The 25825-nt window shown below is 39.0% G+C and overlaps 1 protein-coding gene across 1 annotated transcript in view; it reads left to right on the forward strand.

The window, feature by feature from the left end:
* robo2 (roundabout 2) overlaps positions 1–18109 on the forward strand; it is a 57824-nt gene extending 39715 nt beyond the window's left edge. The window contains exons 7-14 of the mRNA XM_030382988.2: positions 33–970; positions 1041–1160; positions 1227–1626; positions 5662–5757; positions 5841–6087; positions 6375–6538; positions 10175–10439; positions 15241–18109. Coding sequence (XP_030238848.1) covers positions 33–970; positions 1041–1160; positions 1227–1626; positions 5662–5757; positions 5841–6087; positions 6375–6538; positions 10175–10439; positions 15241–16285 — 3275 coding nt within the window. The 3' untranslated portion in view covers positions 16286–18109. The remainder of the gene's footprint in view (positions 1–32; positions 971–1040; positions 1161–1226; positions 1627–5661; positions 5758–5840; positions 6088–6374; positions 6539–10174; positions 10440–15240) is intronic.
* Positions 18110–25825: the final 7716 nt, after the last annotated feature.

Below are 25825 nucleotides of genomic sequence, written 5' to 3' on the forward strand. Positions count from 1 at the left end.
CAACCCGGTGTTTGCTTTGCTCACTTCCACAGCTCCGCCCAAGTTCATTACACGGCCCAAGAACCAGCTGGTCGAGATCGGCGATGAAGTGCTGTTCGAGTGCCAGGCGAGCGGTCATCCTCGTCCCACACTGTACTGGTCCGTCGAGGGCAACAGCTCACTGCTGCTGCCCGGCTACCGGGACGGTCGACTGGAGGTCAGCCTAACGCCCGAGGGTCGCTCGGTGCTCTCGATAGCGCGCTTTGCCCGCGAGGACTCCGGCAAGGTGGTCGTCTGCAATGCCCTGAATGCCGTCGGTAGTGTGAGCAGCCGCACCGTTGTCACGGTGGACACGCAGTTCGAGCTGCCGCCGCCCATCATTGAGCAGGGTCCGGTGAATCAGACGCTGCCCGTCAAATCGATTGTGGTGCTGCCCTGCCGCACGCTGGGCACACCGGCTCCACAGATTTCCTGGTACCTGGACGGCATACCCATCGATGTGCAGGAGCACGAGCGACGCAATCTGTCCGAGTCCGGCACATTGACAATCTCGGACCTGCAGCGCCACGAGGACGAGGGCCTGTACACCTGCGTGGCCACCAATCGCAACGGCAAGTCATCGTGGAGCGGCTACCTGCGCCTGGACACGCCCACCAATCCGAACATCAAGTTCTATCGCGCCCCCGAGCTGTCCACCTACCCGGGTCCGCCCGGCAAGCCCCAGCTGGTGGAGAAGACCGACGATTCGGTGACCCTCAGCTGGACGCGCAGCAACAAGGTGGGCGCCTCCAGCCTGGTGGGCTACGTCGTCGAGATGTTCGGCAAGAACGAGACCGATGGCTGGGTGGCCGTGGGCACCCGCATACAGAATACGACGTACACCCAACTGGGCCTCGTGGCGGGCGTGAACTACTTCTTCCTGATACGCGCGGAGAACTCGCACGGTATATCGCTGCCTAGTCCCATGTCGGAACCCATCGCTGTGGGCACGGTGAGTAGAGAAGGGATTCGGGAATTGACTCAGGGCTCTCGCTTAACTTTAATTTCGATTCGAATTGCAGCGGTATTTCAACAGCGGCTTGGATCTGAGCGAGGCACGCGCCAGCCTACTGTCCGGCGATGTGGTCGAGTTGACCAATGCGAGCGTTGTGGACTCTACCAGCATGAAACTCACTTGGCAGGTAAGAGTCGAGAGCCTAAACCCGCGCCTAGCCACTCCAGCTAATAAATTTTGTTTGCTTATGCAGATCATCAATGGCAAATACGTCGAGGGCTTCTACATCTATGCGCGCCAGCTACCGAATCCAATGGCAAACATGCTCACGGCCAATACCAATCCCTTGCTGGCCTCCACCTCCGCATCGGTGTCGGCCTCAGCGTCGGCTTTGATTTCGACAAAACCAAATATTGCCGCTGCCGGCAAACGTGATGCCATGGATGGCCAGGAGGCACAGACGCAGAGCCAACTCCAAAGCGCGTACAGCACCAAATATCGCATGCTCACCATATTGAATGGCGGCGGCGCCTCGTCCTGTACGATGACGGGACTCGTGCAGTATACGCTCTATGAATTTTTCATGGTGCCATTTTACAAGTCAGTCGAGGGCAAGCCGTCGAATTCGCGCCTTGCCCGTACCCTCGAAGATGGTGAGTATTTCATTTCAGTTCACATTGTGGGAGCAGCCTTTCGCTGCTGCTGCTGCTGTTGCTTCTACTTTGATGTATTATTTATGCGTGGCAAAAAGTTGTCTATGCAGTTGCCTAATGAACCGGCTAAATCGCAGCCCGAAATCTAACAAACCATATAAATGCCAGCACAGGCCACAGCCGCAGAGCAACCCTCTGTGCGCCGCGGGGGTAGTTCCATGTGACAGCCAATGCAGCTGAGGGAAGGGCTGGGGGCCCGAGCTGTACGCATTGCAACAATAGTCTAATACAATAAAAGGATATGAGCGCGTTACATAAATGCCAAGCCAGGACCTCTCACTCACTCTGCTTCCCTTATCTCAGCTTGGCATCAGCTGCTGGGATGCGGGTCCCATAATCTCATATAATTTCGAGGCTCGCATAAAAAAGGGAGAACTCCTTTCGGATATGGCAAATAAAAAGTATGTCAATCATTGAACACTGCAAAAAGCGAATCATGCGGAATGTTTAGGCACAGCTCAGGAAAAAAGGGAAATGCGAACGCCACGGGCCCAAGTCCTGGGACCCTCCCTGGCTCCAGCATAAACGCGACAAGCACGTCTTGAGCACACGTGAAGCAATTCATCCGTATTGAATGCCTGATGTGATGATTTACATGTGTCGCAGGTGAAAGGATTCATTCGCCCAATGACTCGACAGAATGTTGTCTGCAGCTAGAGCTATGTAGCTCAACCTGCAATTACAATATCTTTCAGTAGGCGTTTCAGGTGCGGGAGTAGAGAAACTATTTCTGAAAAATAGTTGCAGAGAAAGATATTCGCAGTGTTCTGTGCGTGACGAGTCGGAGATATTTGTGTCGAACCAAATCGATAAATGATAGATTACGATGTTCTAGTTGGAAATGAACTTCTAGAAATAGACGGGCGAGAATGCACTGAGAACTTTATAAATAATCTACTGGGCTTTAGGTCTATGACTTCTGATTGAGTCTTGCCTAAGACATAATGAGGAATGAAGCTCTTAGGGAAGGCTACAGGTCCATCTAGACTAGGCTCTTCTTGGCTCGACAGTTTTCTGTGCTTTCAAACAGAGAAGAGATCAACAAAGACATTGAATTTTCTGGTTCTACGCTATATATATAGAGTCTTACTATACTAGAATATGGAAATTATCTTCCATATGGAATATTTTTCTTTCCATTCATAAAATCCCATATATGGAAGCATTTGCCTGCTTATATCCTAGTCTAAGGATTTCATTCCATATAAGCTCATCTTTTACAAATCTTAAAATAAAGCCGTTAGCTAATCCAAAAAATGTCTACAGCTCTAGGCAAGTTTTCTTTTCGTACATTTCGTAGCTTAAATAACTGTTTAGATATCACAGTCGAGTTCGACATATCTCCGCGAAAAGTTGTCGGATTTAGTTGACTTTGGCTGATATTGCGCCGAACTTCAGTGGACTAAGACACATGTCCTGCAGATGCGCTTTTGCTCCAACTGCAGCTGATAAGACTGTCCAAAAATTCCATTCAGCTCTTCCACTCTCTCTCTCTCTCTCTCTCTCTTTGTCTACCCTCTCAATGCCCTCTCGAGCTGCAAAAATGCAAAGACTTTAGCGAAACTTTGCAGACAGGTTTATCGCTGCATTTTATCACCCGAAAAACTTCAAAAGAGCGCACAGTTCTCAATGAGACGACTTTTTACGAAATAATTAAATACAAAAATAGAGAAAGAGCAGCCAGAGTGACAGAGAGGGAGAGAGAGAGAGAGAGGTGACTGTAAACAGCAGCGATGCAAATGTCAAGCAATGCAAGCCGCAGAGGCAAACACTGAGTAGAGGAAGGGAAGGACAGTGCCGCAAATAAGTCAACAAACGCTCGACTGCCATATAAAATGCACAAACGTCAACGTTAAAGCGCCCTCTGTCTGCGAGTAGATGCATTTGTCTAAATTGCGCTGCGTTGCGTTGCTGCTAACCAAATCAAAACTCATTTCGTATGCATCACATTTCCACCTGCGCGTCTGACTTAATCCCCACTGCCAGCAACAACAACAACAACGACAACAACAACAGCTCAAAGAAATTGCCAACGCAATTGTGTAAAGATAAACAACAATTATTGCTGCCTGCGAACGGAGGAGTTGTTGCCTCTTTGGTGGCTCCGCAAAGTGTTGCAGCGCCTTGCCATGCAATTTTGATGCGCGTTTGTTAGAGCTTGTTTCGAGCAGGGATGGGGGCAGAAGCAGGAGCAGGAGTAGGAGCAGGGGGTGGGAGCAGCTAAGCATCCACACAGGAAGCATTTGGCGCAGCTCCCACAGCAAAGGCGGAACTGGGCAAGTAAAGGATATGCAGCTAACAAAAAAGGAGAACAACCGGGGGTGCTAGAAGCAGCCGGGAGGCTGAAGCAGACTAGTGAATACCCTGCAATTGCAGAGAAATTGGAGGCACATAAGACAAAATATTTTTTTTTAAGTAAACATACTTTGCAAAATAATAAAAGTAAAAATTAAACAAAAAATTTATAGCAAAAGAACATATAAAATTTCATATACAAATTTATTATAATCAAATTTGTTTAGAATATTCGGTTAAAAAAAAATACTTGAAAAAAATTATTTTCTCATGAAATATTTATCATTTGTCTGTATCAAAAAATATTTTATATAATTTTTTCATTTAAAATATAATTTTATTTATATTTATTTTTTAATAATTTATACTTTTATTATTAAAAAAACAAAAACTCTAATTATGGAGAACAAAATTTGAGAAAGAAAGGCAGTATCATTAAAAAATATATTTAAAAAAAAAAAATAAATAAATTAAATGGAATATTAAAAAATATAAGGAAACTCAGAATATAAATAAATAATCATATAGGTTAAAAAAAAAAAAATAATAACAATATCAACATTTGAATAATTTGTTATTCGCTTCAATAAAAATAAATGACAAATTAGGAAATACAGCAGATAAAGTATAAAGTAGAGAAATCCTTCAGATCATTTGACAACACTATAAAGTAGTGTTCTTGTCAATTCACCAGTGTGAGCAGCATTCAAGTCTGCAACTCAGTTGACGGACAGATGATGCACTTAGAGCTGAGTTGGTTTGATACGGTTTCGGTAGTGCGCAACTCCGAAAATGAGTATAAACATCGAGTGAAATGCGTCGTTTCGATTGCAATTTTCCAATTGGTTTGTCAAATGTGAGGTGCAGCACATTTTTTTGGCTCCTTTATTGTGTTGTAGCTGGCTTTTGCTTAGCTACAATTGGCCCGAGGTCGTGTATGCCACACAATGGCAGCTACGTGTTAAGCGCGTCATCAGACACAGCTAGCAAAAACAGAGAGGAAAAGACGAAATCAAAAAACGGGAAAAATGGAAAGCAAGAGAAAACCCCCATAGACAAAAAGCCTGACGAGCACTTTAGCATGTCGCAGCAGCAACAAAGCGAGCACGAAGAAAGAAAAAACAAAAAGAAGAAAAGTGAGAGAGGAATCGCAGCAAAACGCTTCTAAGTACACCTAACCCTATACATATACATATACATATATGTATATATATATCTCCACCTAGACAGTCGGCTATTTAGAGACGATGTCGTTGCTTTGTTTTGTTTCGCATTCGCACGTGTGTTTATTTAAAGAAATTGCCTCAGACGGAGCAGCGAACGGTGCTGTGACAGCAGGAAATAAACAAACAAATGAAGATGAGCTTTTGAAGTGTGCCCAGAGCATGGGTTGTCGCTGATGAATGCAGCCGCTGCGTAGCCATCTAAAAATATAACCCTTTCCCCCTCCCACCTGTCGCACTCGCCCCGTCACAATGGGCTGTCGGCCTCTACCCGGAACTGTTGCCGAACTACACTCAAGTGCCAAACCCACTAAATGGCAATTAATTAGAGCAGCAGCGGGCGCGACTCATTAGAGCAGCTGGCGCAACAATCAAAAACGCATTTCAAGCCGTAGACCCAAAAAGCCCTAACCCATCCAAACTCATCTTTCATTTTTTTGTTCCTTTTCCTTTTTAGTGCCCAACGAGGCGCCATTTGGCATGGAGGCCATACTGCTCAATGCCTCTGCGGTCTTCTTGAAGTGGAAGGCGCCCCAGCTGAAGGAGGAGCATGGTAAGTACATCCGCCGCTATCTGCCTCGCGCCCCAATCAACCCCTCATTAACCTTAATCCTCATGTCTGACCCCCAATTGCAGGTGTTTTGCTCTACTATCACGTCATTGTACGGGGCATCGATACGGCTCACAATTTCTCGCGCATTTTGACAAATGTGACCATCGATGCTGCCTCGCCCACTTTGGTGCTGGCCAATTTGACGGAGGGCGTCATGTATACGGTGGGCGTGGCAGCGGGCAATAACGCTGGCATCGGACCGTATTGTGTGCCAGCGACATTGCGACTGGATCCGATAACGAAACGACTCGATCCGTTTATCAATCAACGGTAAGTTGAAAAATTAAGCTATAAGTACAGTAAAAACTCCAAATGAAGAACTGTGTATTCATTTATCCATTCACTAGAGCACAGATAAACTGTATAAATCTTTAAATATGCTCAAGTAATGCCTTTGACAAGAGAACTGATCCGTTTTCTCTAAGCCTTTTGGCTCTACTCAGGCGCAGCCAACTTAATAAGCTCACACGGCAATTGAGCGTTGCCAGATCGTCTCAATTAATCACAATTCTGAGTTTTGATATTTATTTGCATTTTTGATTTGGTTTCTTCCACAGCTATCCCATCAATCAGGATCATGTGAACGATGTGCTGACACAGCCTTGGTTCATAATTTTGCTGGGCGCCATATTGGCCATCATGATGTTGTCCTTTGGGGCCATGGTGTTTGTGAAGCGCAAGCACATGATGATGAAGCAGTCGGCACTAAATACCATGCGAGGTGAGTACCAGAAACCGTAGCACTGCCAGCAGACGAGGGCGACGCGCAGACGGTGCCCGGCCACATCCGAGCTGCATCCGTTGCGTTCAGCTAGTGGCGCTTCCTTCCTAGCCAGACTTTTTGCATTTCCACAAACACACACACATACAGAGATTTACATATATAAATAACACTAATTTTCCATTGTTCGCGACACACACACGCACACACTCCGGCACAACAAAATAGGTGCGAATAAATATTTTAGCAGGCAGCACAGCAGAAATTTTCGTGCCGGGCGCATAATAGAAATGAACATTTCGCACGTGACGTTCCACGCCGGAGAGGAACTCCAGCCGCTTCCTCTTCAGCTTTTCCCCAGAGTCGGTTGCAATTATGCATTTAGTTTTGTGTGCATTATTAACCAACAAGTTGAGTGTGCCTGTGTGAGTGTGTGAGTGTGTGTGTCCCTGGCATGTTCAACACTTGCATTTGAGGACAGACCTTGTGGTCTAATTGAAATTAGCAGCATTTCGAGAATGCCAAAGGGCCGCACCGAGAGGGGCAGCCCCCGCCCGCCTTGCATGTGGCAACTGGTGCTTAGGCTTTCCGCTTAGCTGGCTGCAGCACAGTAAACGCAACTCTTTGGCTTGTGGCGCGACGCAATAAACAAGGCCACTGGCAAATTAAATACTGACGCAAGTGGCAGATACGATTCCAATTTGGGTTCGCAAATGGGATGTGATTAAGTGGGAAATCGTGTATTTTGGGGAGTAAATCAATGAGTAGCAAAGGATTAACATTCCAAGTTTATTAAAGATTTCTTATAGTTACTTACATATACAAACGTCGGTGACTAAATACTAGTGCTGTTCTCTAAGTAGCTCATACTACTTTTTCATAATCATACTGCTGCTGCCTTTCCATATTTATAGTACGTTTTCATTGTCATTCTACTATCAGTATTTCATCCTCACACTACAACTAGTATTTCATATTTATAGTACTATAAGTAATAGGAAAAGGTATCCATACTGTCATTATTAGTATATACTTTTAGTACTATTAACTATGTACTGTTACTACTATTTCTCCGTAATACTACAATACGTTGCCATTACTATTTCTACGTACTAATATACTACTACTACTACTATTTCCACGTACTACTACTACTAGTTTTACGTACTACTACGTTTTACGTACTACTCCTACGTTTTACGTACTTCTATTACTACTATTTCCACGTCTTACGTACTTCTTTTATTACTATTTCCACGCACTACTACTACTATTATTTCCACGTCTTACGTACTTCTTTTATTACTATTTCCACGCACTACTACTACTACTATTTCCACGTTCTACGTACTTCTTCTACTACTACTATTTCCACGTTTTACGTACTTCTACTACTACTATTTCCACGTACTAATACTACTACTACTTCCACGAACTACTACTACTACTATTTCCACGTACTACTACTACTACTAATTCCAAGTACTACTACTACTACTATTTCCACGTACTAATACTACTACTACTTCCACGAACTACTACTACTACTATTTCCACGTACTACTACTACTACTAATTCCAAGTACTACTACTACTACTATTTCCACGTACTACTATTACTACTATTTCCACGTACTACTACTACTACTACTACTATTTCTACTTACTCCTACTACTACTATTTCTGCGTACTCCGACTACTATTTCCACTTGTTACAACTTTTACAACCATTACTACTACTTTCTTATACTTGATGCCTTTTAGGCTAATATTATTTATTCCGTTTATCGTATTACTGCTTCTATATCTACAAAATACTAAATATATCTACTATCACTATGTCTATCTACTACTACTTCTACTACTATTACTATCTATTACTCCTACTCTCAATCTCATTACTATAACGCCTACAACATCCACTACCACTACTCTTTCAACTACTATTTGCTGTGATACCTCATCTCTTCTATGTTTTACATTTATCCATCACATAGTCATCATGAAATGGAGCTTGAAATATTTATGAAAGCCCTGCAAAACAGTAGCTTTATGGGAAAATAACTTTTGCAGCGAAAGCGCATCACAAGTACAAGCCCGTAAAAGCTGCTGGCTATTATTTTCAATTTCCATAGTTTACACACTAGTTTACAATATAGTTGTGATTTTGCTGTGAGCTGTCCCTGTAGCAGCAACAACTGCGCAACTTTGGCATTGTTCAACAAGCCGCAGCTAAACGGGAAGCACGAAACAAAAATAAAACAGAAAAAAAAAGAAATGCTAAAAAACGGCGCCCGTTGCATATTCATTGGGCGCCAGTTGCAATAAACTAAGCAGCAAAAAGCGCAAAGCTCACCTGGATGGCCGTAGACAATGAACAACAACAGCCCCCAATTGCCACGCCCACCGCCCATCTCCCACAAACCCCGCACAACAACAGGCGCCATAAAATACTCGCTTGATGCGCAGTTATAACCCGGGGACAGTTTAATTGCTGTATTTTTTATGCAATACGTTTCCTCTCTCTCTCTCTCCTCTCTCTCTCTCCACTCTCTTTTACTTTATTTGAGCTGCTCGAAAGTATGCAACACATTTTTGCACAAGCGCCAACTGGAAAATTGACAATAATTTATTTGATTTTCAACTGTGTGTCTGAGTGTGTGTGTGTGTGTGTGCTGTGACAATAGGGTAAATTGCGCATACGCCCCCTGTGACCCGCCCTTGGCATAATATTATTTTTAATGCGCTGAATTTATAGCACTGCATTGAAATCCCACAAGCCAAACGAATACCAAAAAATAAAATACTTTCGCTCCTCAAATAATTGCTAGAAACTCTAATTAATTATTAAAGTATATAATATAATATAAGATATAATAAAAAATTTTTTATAGTTGGGATTATTATACTTATTATACTTAATATTTTGATTAAAAATGTGTAATATTATTATTATAAACTTAAAATTATGCCTTAGCATTTGTAGAAAGCTTACAAATTTTATCAGCATAATTTATATTACAAAAAAAAAAAAATTATGATTATATATAAAAAAAAAAAATTAAAAAAAAAAAAACAAATGATTGCATACAAAAAAAAAATAAATAAATAAATAAATAAAAAACTAAATAAAAAAAATTTACATAAAAAAAGTTATAAAATTTTTAAAAAATTTAATTTTACTTTTTGTTTTATTATATTAATAAAGCTGCTAAAATTTTGAAAATATATACAAATGCAATGGCATAAATTTAAAACTCTGAGAGCATTAGAAATAAATAAAAAAAATTCGATAGAAATATTCATATTCACATCAGCATAGAATATTCGTTTGGGATTAGCCCAAATTGGATTTATTCAACTTTAAAACAAAGAAAATATATCGTTTAATAAAAATATAAACAAATTTTCTAAAAAACATTAAATTCCAGCCAAAAGCCGTTTTTGGCACAATTGCGAATTGGTTTTTGGGAACATCCAAGAAGGACTTACGTGCAGCTTGTCTCTGCCTATGTTTTGTTTGTTCATTTAGGGCAACAATTTATTTGACTCACACAATTTGTAGCAAAACATTTAATTGCTCTCACTCACACTCTCCATCTGCCTCTCTCTCTCTCTCCCTCGCTCACCTGCAGGCAATCACACGAGTGACGTGCTTAAAATGCCGAGCCTATCGACGCGCAATGGCAACGGCTATTGGCTGGATGCCTCCACGGGAGGCATGGTCTGGCGCACTTCGCCCAGTGGCGATACCCTCGACATGCAGAAGGATCACATAGCGGACTATGCGCCAGTCTGTGGTGCCAGCGGTGCCGGCTCTGGCGGCGCCACCACCAGCGGCGGCAACACAGGCGGCATCGATGATATTCATGGACATGCCGGCGAACGCAATCATCAGCGGTAAGTTTTTCCACATAGTTACGTAGGTAGACACGCCCCCCTCCACCGTCCATCGTCCACCTAGAGTAAATGCGCATAGCGAAAAAAGAAAGGGAAATGGGAAATTTAACTGGGGACCCACTCAAAGCGACGACAATAAAAATTCACCAAACTGTGAAATTGCATTTTTCTGGCGCGTCGCAAAAACAATTTTTTAACACAACTTTTGTAATACCGTGTGGCCACTGGAAGTGCTCAAAGGGGGTATATTTAATGGGTGAAGAGCTATGTAACACTCTAGAGTTGAAGACTCTCATATGATTCTTGAGTAACATCGATAGACAAAGCGAAGAAGTTGCAGTTGAAATAGATTAATTTATCGATATACTTTCGATTCTTGCTCTCAGCAAATTTTGCATTTTTCCTGTTCATTTTTATAAGGATATCGATCCACACACCAGGAATAACTTAAAAGACAAATTTATAATATAATTTGTTTATAGTTTGAACAACTCTAAAAATGTTTCAATTTATCGATTACTCTTTAGCTAAATCGATAAAGAAATATAAACAACATTCCTTTTATATGTTACACTATGATATTTGATATTTCAATGACATTTGAGCAACTTCGAATAGTTGAAAAAATGATAAATGTTTCTTATATTCTTTCCACTTATATGAGAATTTATGATATTTCAACAACTTCAAGTAATTGATAGAAACTCGATATATATCGATATTCCTTAAGCAGCTCTCTTACATTCTAAACACTCTTAAGATGTAGTAAACTTAGTCGCCTATACCCCATCTAATGGCAGCATACTCCCACTGTTTTCGTTGGTAGATTTTCGTTTTCGCTTTTTAACAGGCGGCGCCGGGCCAACAAAAATCAAGTTAGAAATGGAGATGTTGGCGCGCTATTTATGTTGATTTTTGCAGCAGCAAGTGGACAGCTCCCTGGCGCTCTCGGCTCTCGGCGGACAGTTCACATTGGCTGCATAGTTTTTCAGGCACAGCTCCAGCACTGGCACAAATGTAATTATTGAAGTGTCGAGCAGTTTGTCCTCCTACCTGCTGCATATACATTTGTCTAGCTTTAAGAGCTAATAGCTTTAAAGTTGAGCTGAGTTCCATTTAGCTGTTGGCTAACTATGGAAAGTGGGTGTGAGTCTATCGCCGTAAATGGCTGGAGTTGTAGTTAGATAATGTGAACAGAAGTCAGAGATGCTTTAATTAGGCGTGCATTATTTATATTTATAGAGAACTCATAGTTCAAAACTTTCAAAATGAAAATTGACTAAATTCTATTTATATTTGAATTTTTATACCTTTTTTTAAATCGAAAAATTACAAATATAGATCCTTAACTACTCACAATATTATTAGCTTTAAATTGATACATTTCTTTGCTAATTTGAGCCACTTTAATTTGTGCAAATATTTTGTTTGGCCTGCCCGAAATATGTTTTGGTCAAATTGTTTTAATGTTTTCTCTTTTGCTGGTTACGTTTCGTATAAATCATTTTCGACTATGGTGGAATGGTTAATCAAAGCTGCAAATATTATGTATTTAAATGTAGAGGCTGCTGGTAGAGCTGGCAACTGCAGGCGTGGCTAATTTATTTGTCTGGCAATCAGAAGGCATAAAATAATTGTTTGCATTTTGTTAGATTTGTTTAATTTTTCCGTTGATTCGCGCTGCCCAAAAAGCCGTAATTGTTATTTATTTGTGGCCAATTTCACGCATAGCAGAGCTCATAGATTGAATGCAATTAAATCAGAGATAGAGAGAGAGATATATAGAGAAATATATACTTTAAAATTATGTTCCATCCGATGCTTAAAGTGCGATTTGTAGGATCGAATAAATTCGAGAGTGGATTGTAATAACTCCACGGCGGCGGACAACAATCACAGCTGTCCGCTGAAAGGCAATTAAATGCCAATCAAGCATAAAACGCAGCTGAAGAGCAGCGGGGCGCCAAATATCAATAAAATATAAATAAAAATAAATGTAACGAGCAAATGAAATATATATAAATTTATATAAATCTCGATATATCCATAATTTAAAGGCAATTTGCATGGCCAACAACTGTATATAAATCTACATATATACATGTATATTTGTGTATATATCTGCAGCGACATAATTAAAATTATTTTCGCACACTTAATTAGACATTAAAAACACAAATTGAAAATGTGCGCAAATATATTAATAATAATTGCAACAAACACATTCACGACTCACTGAACGAACTGTGCACTGACAATGGCAATAACAATAACAATAACAATAACAAGCGCAATAATCATAACAATAACAATATAAAAGTAATCACACTTTAATGAGTGTCATATGTGTGAAAATAAAAACAGCTCTGCGTGCAGACAAAAATGAATGCATTCGTTAGGTTTCAATTTTGATGCTGTTTTAAGAGTCCGCTAAGAGCCTGGGCAGCCTCATTAAATATTCTAGTTATGAGAGGCCCTAATGAGTGCAAGAGTTGACTGTGAGGTATATCAGATATACTTTGGTCTCTATCCAGGCTTCTTATGATTCTGTAGGCAAAATAATTTTCTGAAAAAGAAATTACTTTGAAAAACGTATCGAATCTGAAAAGGCGCTATATGGGGAAAAAATTATTTAAATGTAGAAAAGTATAATTTAAAAAAATATGAAAGATCTAGAATCATATTATCTATCTAAATATATTTATTAAAATTTTAATATATTTTTTTTTTAATTATTATTATTATTATTATTATTATTATTATTGCTATTATTATTATTATTTAATTAAATATCACTATCATCAGAATGATATCAGAGAATGTATTTTTTCCTCATCATAAAAAACCAATTCCATTTGAAGATTATAAACCTTAAATACATATACGTATGTATATATATTCAACTGAATAACTTTCTTTATATGGTGTTATGTACAAATGCATTGAATATATTTGTAAATGTTCACTGTAAATAATTTTCAACATATTGCATAACTGGCATTTTTCAGCACTGCGCTGAATTCCATTAAAAATAAAGTTCCCTTCTTTATTTGAATATAATTCAATTCTCCATTAAATATTTCTACAATTTCAACAAATGATATACATATATAATAAGACCTGCAAATGTATATAAAAAGAATTATTGTATCAGCTTATGTGCAAAAAAAAGTATTAAATTTTTTTAATACTGCTCAACACTATAAAGTAGCTCAGCCAGGTGGCAGCCCTTGTGGGCTCGTAATATCCCTCCATTCAATCATTACATACACTATATTTTTTACAATATATATATATATATTTTTTTAATTTTTGTCTAATTAATCCTTCTAAATTCAATAATATAGCTATTTTTAAAAACATTTTCAAAGTAAGCTCCACTTAAACTACTTACGCCCTTGCAGTTCCCCTTTTCCATTGACATTTAACGCTGACCCCAGTCAGTTTTGCTTTCGTTTTTTTTGGTTTCACTTGGCACAAAGGATTCATTCAGCGCGCAGACATTTCCCTTCGCCAAATGAAAACTCATTAAGGGCATTAAAAGCGTATTTTGAAATGCACGCACCAAAGTGATTTTTTTTTTTTTTTTTTTTTTTTGCATTTCCACCTCGACTGCACCATGGCGACTCCATCAATACGCCGTATATACATACGTATATATATGTGCATACATATTTTAGTCAGCTTTTAGCTCTCACTCACCCCTTGCTGGTTGCTATTTAATCCGCTTTCAGTATTTAAATACGAAAATAATGTTAAAAATTTTTGTGTTCACCTGTTTTTTGTTTTTCTGTGACCTGTAAAAGTGTTATTGGAAGGGTATTTTAGCAGACTGTTCCTTAGGTGAAAATTTTTACATACAAAATAATTATAATATGATAATATGCATATTATTCACATACATTCTGATTAGTTTCTTATATATATCAAGAACTCGAAGCTCTTGAAATGATTGCTGTTTGTTCTAAAGATTTTTGAGATCTTGATTGAAGAAATAGGCTTTTTTAAGGTTTCTAAGTTTCAATACCTTTATGAGCAAGACATTAGAAATAGTATTTAATTTTGTTGAAGATATTAAAATGTACTTTTCTATGTATAAAATATAAAAATAACTTTCAATTTGGTATACATAAAATAATATACACCAAACAGTTTCTATATATAAATAAAAAGTTATATAAAAAATGTTCTACACATAAAATAATATCTCAGCTATTGCAAACAAATCAAAAGGGTATTTTCAAGTCTATCACTTCGCATCCTCAATTCGTTTTTCTGATACATTTCGCTCAGCTAATTTAGGTGAGTGCGTGAGCTCCATTCAGTGGCTCTGCCCAGGTGCAGCTGATGATAAGCATTATCTGCTGCTTAGAGCGCCAACGCCAGCTCCAGCTTCAGCCTTGTACATTAGTTGGGCTTAACGGCTGGCGCATGGAGCTGGGCAGTTGTTCAGGTGTGAATATGTAAAATGTTAAATCCGAAATATAAATTCCATTTTTACACATGAGCACGCGTCCGCCCTGCATCATGGGCTCTGTGCTGCCGCACGGAGGCGAAATGCAAATTTCCGCTACGTATGCCGACCGCACGCCATAAATTCTCGACCTCAAGCGCACAGGGCAGGGCATCCAAAAAATTCGAAACGAACCGACAAATTTATAACCGAAAAATGTTTTTACCCCCTCTCACTCTCCCTCTCTCTCACTCTTGCTCTCCCACTCTGTGGGAATATTGTAATAAACAAGCGACGGGCAATAAATGATGATTTTTTTTGTTTTTGTTTTTATCTCTTCATTTGCAGCTACGTGGGCGAGTACTCGAATATTCCCACCGACTATGCGGAGGTGTCCAGCTTTGGCAAGGCGCCCAGCGAGTATGGACGTCACGGCAACGCCTCGCCCGCACCGTACGCCACCTCCGTCATACTCAATCCCGGTCAGCAGCAACAGCAACAGCAGCAGCAGCAGCAGCAGCCTCGTTATCAGCAGCGACCAGGCCCGAACTCCTATGGCATGCAGCGACCCATGCATCCGCATTACCAACAGCAACAGCAGCAGCAGCAACAGTTGCAGCTGCAGCCGCAGTCCAGCGGCAACATCTATCAGCAAATGTCCACCACGGGCGAGATCTATCCCAGCAACACGGCCGGCGCACGCTCCGTTTACTCCGATCAATATTATTATCCAAAGGACAAGCATATGCACATGCACATCACCGAGAACAAGCTGAGCAACTGCCACACCTATGAGGCGGCACCCAACGCACACCAGCAGCAGCAGCAGCAACAGTTGACGGCGAGCGTGCGGCGGCAGCAGCTGCCGCATGGCTGCAGCATTGGCCGGGACAGCGCGCGGTTCAAGGTGCCGGAGCAGACGCTGGCCAAGAGCCATCAGCAGAATTTGCTGGATCTGGATGGCTCCTCGTTCTGCTACAACGGCCTGGCCGACTCCGGCTGCGGCGGCTCGCCCTCGCCCATGGCCATGCTGATGTCGCACGAGGACGATCAGGCGCTGTACCATACGGCCGACGGGGATCTGGATGACATGGAGCGGCTCTATGTGAAGGTCGACGACCAGCAGCAGCCGTCGCAGCAGCAGCAACAGTTGCTGCCTCTGGTGCCGCAGCAGCAGCCGCAGCAGCAACATCTGTCCCAGCAGCTGCCGCTCGATTCGCAATCTTGGCGCGCACAGAGCACTCGCTCCAGCCGCAAGGCCCACGTGGAGGAGCCCCTGGCCAAGGAGGCCGCCGAGCTGATCTATGCCCCCGGCAGCGTGGCCAGCGAGCGCAGTCTGCTGAGCAACTCCGGCAGCGGCAGCAGCAGCCAGCAGCCCTGCCACAATGTCTGACCCCTGGCCGCGTCGAAGGCGCCGGCGCAGGTGCAGGAGCAGGAGCAGGAGCAGCTGCATGCCAGGGAGGTGCGTGAGCTGCTCGCCTGGTGCGAACGCTTCAACAACGGCGGCGCCGAGAACTTTGAGTAAGCAAAGGGAGTGAGCAAGGGGCGCACACTGAGCGCACTGACTGTAGAAAAAGCGAAGAAAATACGAGAAGTTCAAGCGTCTTGGTTAACTGAAAGAATAACGGGAAAGTAGATAAGAGAAGTTGGAGTAAATAAGTGAAAGTAGTTTTATCTGTTAACCGTAAAGTTTCTGTAAAGCTGAAGAAAGAAGAGCTTCAGATAGAGTTTTAGGTTTGTTTGATCCAACTATGCCTTTTATATATTTTAATAACCTTTTTACTTGAAAGCTTGATTAAGCAAAAGTTAAACAATTTTCGTTAGATGGCTTACTTGGCAAGCACATATTTTTATTGTCATTATACGGTTTGATAAGCCTTCAGCTTTAATTGATATTCAAAAGAAAACATTAAAGCCATGCCTTCAACACTTTTTCTTTGTATAAGAAGCTTTAATGAGCTTTCAGTGAGCTGCAAATATCATTAGCAAAGCAACTTTAAAAGCTCCTGCAGACCCTATGATATTTTGAGATACGATCGAGCTTTAGACTTAAAGCTCAATACAAGAATTTAAGCAATTTTCAACAGCTTTTACCATGGCTTCCTTAATTCCTTTCCTCAAACTCTATTCAGTTAACCAACGCATTTGAGCTTACCTACGACAGTTTACCACGAAATTGATTTGATATATTGATTGATTGATATGAATATTGTTACAACTAATTTTCTTTAATGTGACTAAGACTGAGAGCATTTTCTGAGTTAAAGCTGATAATTTCAATGGAAGTAAACAAGTTACTCTTAAAGGTTTCGTTCGAACTAACTAACTAACTACTCATATATAAAGCGGACTTGCTAAGAAGTGCCAATATCTATGGCTCTATGCTAGTGATAGACTAACTAACCCACTCTCTCTCCCTCTCTCTCACACTTTCTCTTCTACTCGATATCACTTTCTCTCACTATAATTGCTTTATACCCAATTAGGCTTAGTTTTTAGTTGTAGACGATTGTAAATGTTATCGAAACGTATGATAAGTTCCTCCAAGTATGCGGGCAGCTGAAGGCCGGCGCTTAAATGATGATTAGTTAGATTGTTGCCTAACACAGCTTAATTACGAACTAAAATTAACAAATCATAAATTTAATAAATTATGTAAAATGTAAATAGTTGATTAAGCTAGAACATAGACGAGTTTTCAATTGAATGTATTCGTATATGCAAATAGGACGACGAATCAAATTGTGCATATAGTAATTAAAAATCAAATAATTGTAGCAGAGCCCATTTATTTAGTTGTAATACACAAACACAAGCACATATTACTTATAAATATAAATTTATACATACATACATATATATAGAGACTTACTTATGTAATTAGTGCGTAATTACCAGCAGGCATATATAACAAAACTCCTTCAATTTAATGGCTAAACACAATTTGTAAACCCCATTAGATATGCATTTACACACACACACACACATGAATAAATAAATAAACATATACAGATATATTCAAGCATAAAATATTAAGTACATAGATATAAATATACATATATATTGATGTGTTTATCGTAAAATATTCGTATGTTGTTTATCCATTAGAAAATACAGAAATTCAATGTATGTCTATGTGTAATTATTGATATTGAATACGCGTATTTACAATGTAGCAATTAAAATGCAAATAAAAAATGCCATAATTATGAAATTCGACAAAACACGCACACACGTCTCTTTATTCGATGCATTATTGTTTATCTGCATTGTGGACTTCATCAAAGATGAAACTGATTCGAAATTTTAATTAAATTAGCTCTCTATTTGCTTGCTGTGGGCAGAGTTGTTTAGCTATTAACTAATGACTGGGCAGTGAAAGAGGATTTATATACATATTAGTTGGTTAATCAAGTTCGTGTGCCGAATGAGAATGGAAGTCACTGTTAATGGTAATGAAACTGCAAAGTATTCTAAGTGGGCTCTACTTGAAGGTCTCCAGTTATTGCAGCTGCAAGCACGTCGAATACATCCGATTTCTACTGCAAGCAACAGAAACTAACTGAAGGGGCTCACAAATGCATATAAATAAGTTCTATTACCAATAGTTTATTCACAGCCAGCAGCTGCAGTCCTTGACCAGACGATTTTTGGTGCACTTCAGGCGCAGAGATGGCATCATCGAATGACATTCATAGTAAAAGTATATTTTGTATTCATTCAAATCTTGGAACAATTCACTTGGAAGACATTTAGTTTATATAACTAGCATTGGTATCATCTTGCAAAATTACAATAGAGCAATTAGCACGCTCAAAAGACACTGAACTCTTACGAGGCTCAACCGGAGGCAATGAAGAGACCTCATTTTTCGATCTGCTGCGACAATGCACAGAAGTTGAGGCACAGCTGACAATACTATAAGAATATGGATTAATTGTAAATAATATAAATACTTGTAAACATGCAATGACTACAGCTAACTTAAGCTAGCCGGCCCGCCCACATTAATAGAAACTGAAAACCTCACAAAGAAGTTTCAGGAGTACTCCGTATGGCTTAATATAAACATACATTATAACATAAAGAAGTTTATTTTTGGTTGCGCTTAAAAGTAGGCAATGATTTTTTACAAATTGCAGTTGAATAAAAATTGGAGCTGCTAGACTGTTGAAAGTGGCTCAGAGACAAGTTCAATTACTCGGCTGCCACTAAGGCGACTAAAACGCTTGGGTTTTGCCAAAACAATTATATAATGTCAGTTATATATTTAGAATATTTATAAGTCCTTCTGTGAATATCAGGCTAGGCTATTTATATTATTGTCTAACTGTGTTGTCAAGCTACTATATTTGCATTGTACGGATTAAGCGCTTAAAAAAATAAAAAAATATTCTCCTATAGAAATCTTTTATATTTCAAAAATTCCAATGAGCAACTATAAAATTGAATTGTAAAAAAATAGTCATGATTATACTTCTTTTTTATTTATTTTTTTTTTTGTTTTATTTTAAAGAATTCCTGTTTTGCAGCTTCTGTCTTAAACTCTATATCGCAGTTATTATAAATCTAAACTTAAATTATGAGCTAGAAGAAATTGACAGCATTAGTTGAAACTTTGATTTTTTAATAAACATATTTTATATATATATATATAAAAAAAGAATATATATAATCCAAATATATGTATATGTTTTCAAGCAACAAAAGTTAAATATAGAATAAATGAATACAGTTGAAATAAGATAAATAATTTTCTATCTATGTGTTGTTATAGTAAAATATCTGATATACAGGTTCTACACTTAAAATATAAATAAATAAAAAAATTATTTGTTGGGACTCATAAGTATTTGTTTATGCTTATATGCAAACTTCACAAGCTCTAATACAAACTTTTAGTTTAAGAAATTCACTCACTTAAGCCCTGTTCACAGCCAAAGTCGATTCGCAACTGTGCCAAGCCCTAATTTGATCGGCGCACAAAAGTAGGCAACATAAATTTCAATTCCGGCGCACCTGCCCACCAAACAAATGGGCGACCAAGTGCTGGGCTAATTGAAAAGTTGCTGCCGTCGCGACGTTGCAATGGCTACCCCTACTTAACTTAGCTGCCAGCCAACGCCTCACGGCGCATCTCCCGGTGCATCCAGTTGCAACAGAGCGACGCGCTTTTAATTAGCTGCAAAAACCCAAAATTATGCATGTGTGTGCGCGCGTGTGTGTGTGTGTGTTGTGTGTGGGCTGTGCCCATTTTAACTGCAAAATAATTACGTGCTAGGCAATTAATTGCCAAGGGGTTAGAGGAACGCTGAAAAAAAAAAGGGAAGGACGGACAGCAGTGAGAGCGACTCACGTGCGCCATTTGGCAACATCCGGCAGCCATTTGTTGCAAATCGACAGCCACTTCCGGTGCGTGCTTTGGACAGGGGCCACGGCACACAAGCGGCAGGGCATGGCAACATTTGTTATGAGCGGTTTGCTTAAAAAAAAAAGAGGAAAAAATTCAGGTAAATGCACTACAAAATGAGCTTAATGCAAATTTAATCATCAGTTGGGTTGGCTGAAGGCGAGCGGGGGAGCGGAGAAGGCAGTTTGCAGAGAACTATGTGCAACTATATGTGCAACTAAGAATGTTGTTTAGAATGAGCTTGGAATTGTTGAAATAGAGACTAGATTTGTGTGTTTATTACGAGCCAAAAGTTAATTTTTATATGCCCATTCATGAATAGAAAAGAGTATATTAATTCTTTAATCTATCCCTATGATTGCAAACAATATGAAGTATATACTCAATATGCTTTGAGGATCCAAGAGAGTTGTATTTTTTATTTTTTTATTTTATTTGTATTTCTTTAAAAATAATTTTTATTTTATTTTTTGATTAATTTTATTATTTTATTTTATTTTTTTTTTTTTTACCCCGTATGCCATTAATAAATAATAAAATAAATAAAAAATTGTTTTAAAGCTACAAGGTGTACTCCACTAACCTCTTCATGAGTTTATTATCTATTAATTCTGCTAATTTGGGCGTGCCCGATAACTTGCTTTAGCTGTCTGACATTAACAATATTTACAAAATATAAATAAATAAATAAATATAAATATATTAAATATAAAAATAATATAAATAAATATTTCTATTATTTTTTAGTTTTATTAATATGAATTTATGAACTATAAATTGGAATTAATGTGGAAGAATGTTTGGTCCGCCTTCTTGAGAGCTTTTGCATTCTCAATTAATATATATTTACGTTCTTTCAAATCTAAAATATATATTGTATATTCATAAAGCTCTGATGTCGCCTTGTCTCTATATTTTGCTGCTATAGCTAACTCAAATTCCAACTATTCAAGCAAAAATCTGCTATTTACAAAATAAGCCAAAATCCATGCGGAAGCAGACGTAAACATGATTTCTGTCTTATAGCCAGAGACCTATTACAAATATAATAATTCGCACATTAAATCAATTTCAATGAATTTCTATGTGCAGCTGCTCGTAGTCCATACAAAAAAAATTGACTGCTTCCATCTGGTTGATTACACTGCCCATATGCCCATTACTTTGGCTCCCAGAATATGCTTTAGCTGTAAAAAAAAGAAGAAGAAGAAAACACGATGTGCGCAATTTGCGCTTCATTTTGAGCCGGCGTGAAATGGCGTTTTATGCCCAGGCACTTGCTGCGGCAATCAATTATGTAGCGAAATGTTGGCAGTTCATAAAAGTAGCTGTCATTAATATGTAAACAATCGCAGCAATTGTTTTCGCAAGTGCCAGCCGGGCCGAGAGACAACAGCGCTGCGATGTCTTGATGCTGCCTGTCTGTTGGCTGTGAGCACTAAAACAAACACATAATCATTTTATTAGCAGCAGGACGAAGCGGAGGCGAAGGCAGCCAAAGGATTCCAGCGATTCGCCTCGAATGGCTGAGCAGCTCATATTGGACTACGTGTTTGGCCATGTCTCGTTCGTGTTGTTGTTGTTGTTGTTGTTGTTAATGCTACTTGAGTTAACATGTTGCACCCGAGATCCCCATCATGTGTCAAGTGTTGATGCTCATGGGTGTGTATGTGTGTGTGTGTGTGTGACTTGGCCAGCACGTGGAAGTTTTCTCGTTAGCGAAACTAATTATCCGTTGTCGCTGTCAGCAAAATATCGTTAAACGCTAGGTGACACTCACACGCAGCTGCATCCCAGTGTGTGTAGAGCACTTGAAGCTGCTTGAATGGGCCTGTGCATGTGCGTGTGACGCTGACCGCCATTTACTGCCAACGTCAACAGCAAACTAGGCTAAAATTCAACTTTAGGTGTTGGAAAAGCAAAAACTGAGCGAAACTAAGTTAGGCCAGCGATATTTGAACTGATTTTTGTTATGCTAAAGTTATGTAGACTACGCTACAACTGTACACAGAATCCATTTGATTAGATTGTTAAAAAACAATTTTAATGAGCTATAGTGGAAGAGATCGAAATATGACCGAGACGGCGATATAGTAGAGGCTCAACTGTAGAGCTGTAGAAGAGCAATTGCAAATCGCAGAACGTTATAAAATCTGTAATGGTTCTATATATTCTAATCTTTATATTGTCTGCAAAGGCTTCTCTAGATTAAAGACGTTTGATATAATACAAAATCATTTTTCGTAATATTTATTTTTAATATTTATTTTTAATTAAAAAAAATATTTTTAATAAATATTCATTTTTATTATTATAATTTCTATATACAAATTACTACTAAATAATAAAGATTAAAGGAAAAATCTTTTTAAATTAAACAATAAAATTTAAAAATAAATTTAATGTATATATATTTTTTTTCCTATTATTTATTAAATATTTCATAATAATAATTATCGTACATCATTTTTATATTGTTATTAATTTTTGTTTAATATTAAATTTCACTTTTCTTTTTTAATTTAATTTAGATTTTGTGTAACGAGCTCAGATTACATTTCTATCGATATCCTGTTGAAATGGATGGCATTTTCATTTCCAATTCGAAACAGGTACGTGAATATGGACTAAATGTTGCTTCCCCTTGCATTCTATTCACACTGGTTAAGCCTCAGAGTAGAGGGCAGCATTACAATCTAAGAATTTATTATGTGCTCATAGAAATGCAATCAGCGTAAATGTCATTTGGTGCCGGAGCCTGTTAGGCTCAGCTGACTAAAAAGTCATTGAGCAACCTGTCCCACAGGTGGGGCAAATGGAAAAATAAAGAAAGCGGCTGGCAACAACGGCAAAAAACTGGGGCAACTGTTTAAGTAAATTAACAATTCATTGCATGAAAAGTTTTGAGCATTTTGTTTGCGCACATAGAGGAAACACAGCTCGCCCATTGACAAGGCAGTTTTATTGTTGCTGAAAAAAAAACTGAAAGAAAGGAAAACTGAAAAGCGAGTCGCAAACGAACAATTAAACAAACAACACAAACAACAACAACACAAACGGAAGCTGGCAAACAAGCGGAAGGCTCTGGCACTCAACTAATGGCAGCATAATGCGTTTATTGTGGAATCACAAGAGCAACAGCCAGCAGACAGTCACAGATGTGGATGTCGATGTGGACCAGGCCGCCCATTGCTACGGGGAAAGCCCCGTCGCGTCAGTGCCGGCAGAACTCCCCGAGCAAGCGAAGGGCGGCGCGCGATAACCCAGCGCAAATGTCAACGCAAAAGTCAATCAGAGCGAGGTGCGGCATGCTCTGTGGGTGGGTGGGTTGTTTTGTTTGGTTGGAGTGGGCGGGTGAGGGAGTTGCTGCTGCTGCTGCTGCACAGACATTTCGCTGAAACTTAATAGAAACGTGTGCGACGACCCCCGCCGATAGCCAACCCCTCGCTGCAGCTCTTTGCGCCCCAACAGAAAACACGCACGCACTTTTCAATGGGCCGCAGACAGGCGGCAGACAGCGCAGCATTCAAAATCAATTCAATTGAAATACGTTTTTTTTATGCCCTAGAATTATCGATTGAGAGAGTATGATGATTGTGCAAGAGGGTATGGCAGAGGCTATGAAAGAATGTCAGATTGACGGAGATATTTTTTATATTGAACGAGATGAAGCTAAGTCGATCGTGTCTTCTTTGCATATCATCTCCCACTCTCTCTCTCTCGCTCTCGCTCTCTCTCTCTCTCAATCGCATCAATCGATATTGCTATTGAGGTCAGAACTGAAAATTTCAACTAAATATTTATATTAGTTTTAAATTCTTTGATCAGGTTCCAGTTGTTAATGGTTAATTCACAAGTTAGCCTTAATTTTAGATGCATTACACTTCTTTGATTATAAAAGAATTTTTTAAAAATAACTTTAAATTTACAATTTTTTAGTTTTCTTTCCAATTAATTAATAAATTAAAAATTAAAAACATGAAAAAATATTTTATATTATTTTTTTATTAAAGCTCAATATTTTTTTATTAATTTTTTTTTTTATTTTTTTAAACATTTAATTTTGAGTATTTGTAAGAGAAGTGAGCACAAAAAATTAAAAAATAAATAAATAAATAAAGATTAAATGAAAATTAAAAATTTGTATTCTATTCAATCCTCAAATATCGATATATAAACAAGGCCCAACTTAGGGTATCTTCTAGTTCAGCATGAAATTGTCAAAGATTTTCAATAAATAACTCAGCATAAGCAAAAAATATTGATAAACTTAGGGTATCTGCTAGTCTTGCTTCAAAATATTAGATGTACTCCATAAAGAACTGGGCGCAGGCAAAGAGCGTTGACTGACTTAGAGTATCTACCAGTCAATCACAGCCAATCACATCAGTTTTACTTGTTTGCAGCACTGGGAATTGGGGAGTTGTTTAAGCATCCACCACCCACCCAGCTCAGTCCACCTCGGCCCCACAGAGATTCGATGACAATGTCGCTTTTTGTTGTTTGCTGCTTGAAAAACTGCCGCTGAAAAGTGCCGAAAAACTGTTCATTTTCATTTTCATTCTCATTCTCATTCTCATTTTCATGTCGAGTGGCGGAAATGAATGATTTCCGGGATGCAGCCGCATTCAGAGCCACAGCCATGGCCGCTAATGAGACGTAATGTGACGTTCATGACTGGTGCTTACGCATTGGCCGCCAATAGGCCGCCAGAGTGGATCTGCTGTCTCATCGCACTCGAAATTAATTGCCAATGGCCGTAATGTCGTTTGTCAAAAGCTGTTGCATACTTAGCGGCGCGATGACAAACCAAACGAGTCGAGTCTCGCCTGACGCCAGATACTTATAGCTCATTAAACAGGCGCGCGCGCACGCTCTCACTATCAAAAGTGCAACTCATGACACGCCCACACAGCAGCCGCCGAGCTGCAGGGCTGACAGACAAAAATATTTGAGAGAAAAAACCGCTAAACGTTTAATGAATCACATAATGAGGCGGAACGACGAAAGATTTGAAAAACTTACTTTGAGTAGCGATTTTTTTTTCTTTTTGTAGTTAGTTAATATTGAGGAAAAGTAAATTCATTAATATTGATGTTTTTTCATTAATATTTGTGTACTGGGGTATGTAAAAAAGAAGAAAATGTACGTACTTTTGTGTAAATATATAGATTGAGAGCTAGAGAACCTTGAATAGCAACGATAGTTATTAAATCAATAGTCACGATTGAGATTAAAGATGCTTATTTAATCGATGCGCGATAACAGCTTCTGAGTAAAAGAAGAGCTAAAAAGCTGCAATAAAAATAAATTTAAAAAAAAAAAAATGCGCTCTAGAGTTAAGGAAAAAATTTGCAAATATGTATAAAAAAAAATATATAAATAAAGAAAATATTGTATATGTTTTCCTTTATAAACTAGCAAAACATTCTGTGACTAGAAGAAGAAACCCCATACGTCAATATGCATGAATGTGTGTAAAAAAAAAAACTTTTCTAAGAAAACATTATTTCCTTCCCCTTA

Source organism: Drosophila navojoa, chromosome 3, assembly GCF_054131105.1.
Source record: "Drosophila navojoa isolate 15081-1374.11 chromosome 3, UAZ_NAV_1.0, whole genome shotgun sequence".
In the NCBI taxonomy this organism is placed as follows: Eukaryota; Metazoa; Arthropoda; class Insecta; order Diptera; family Drosophilidae; genus Drosophila; species Drosophila navojoa.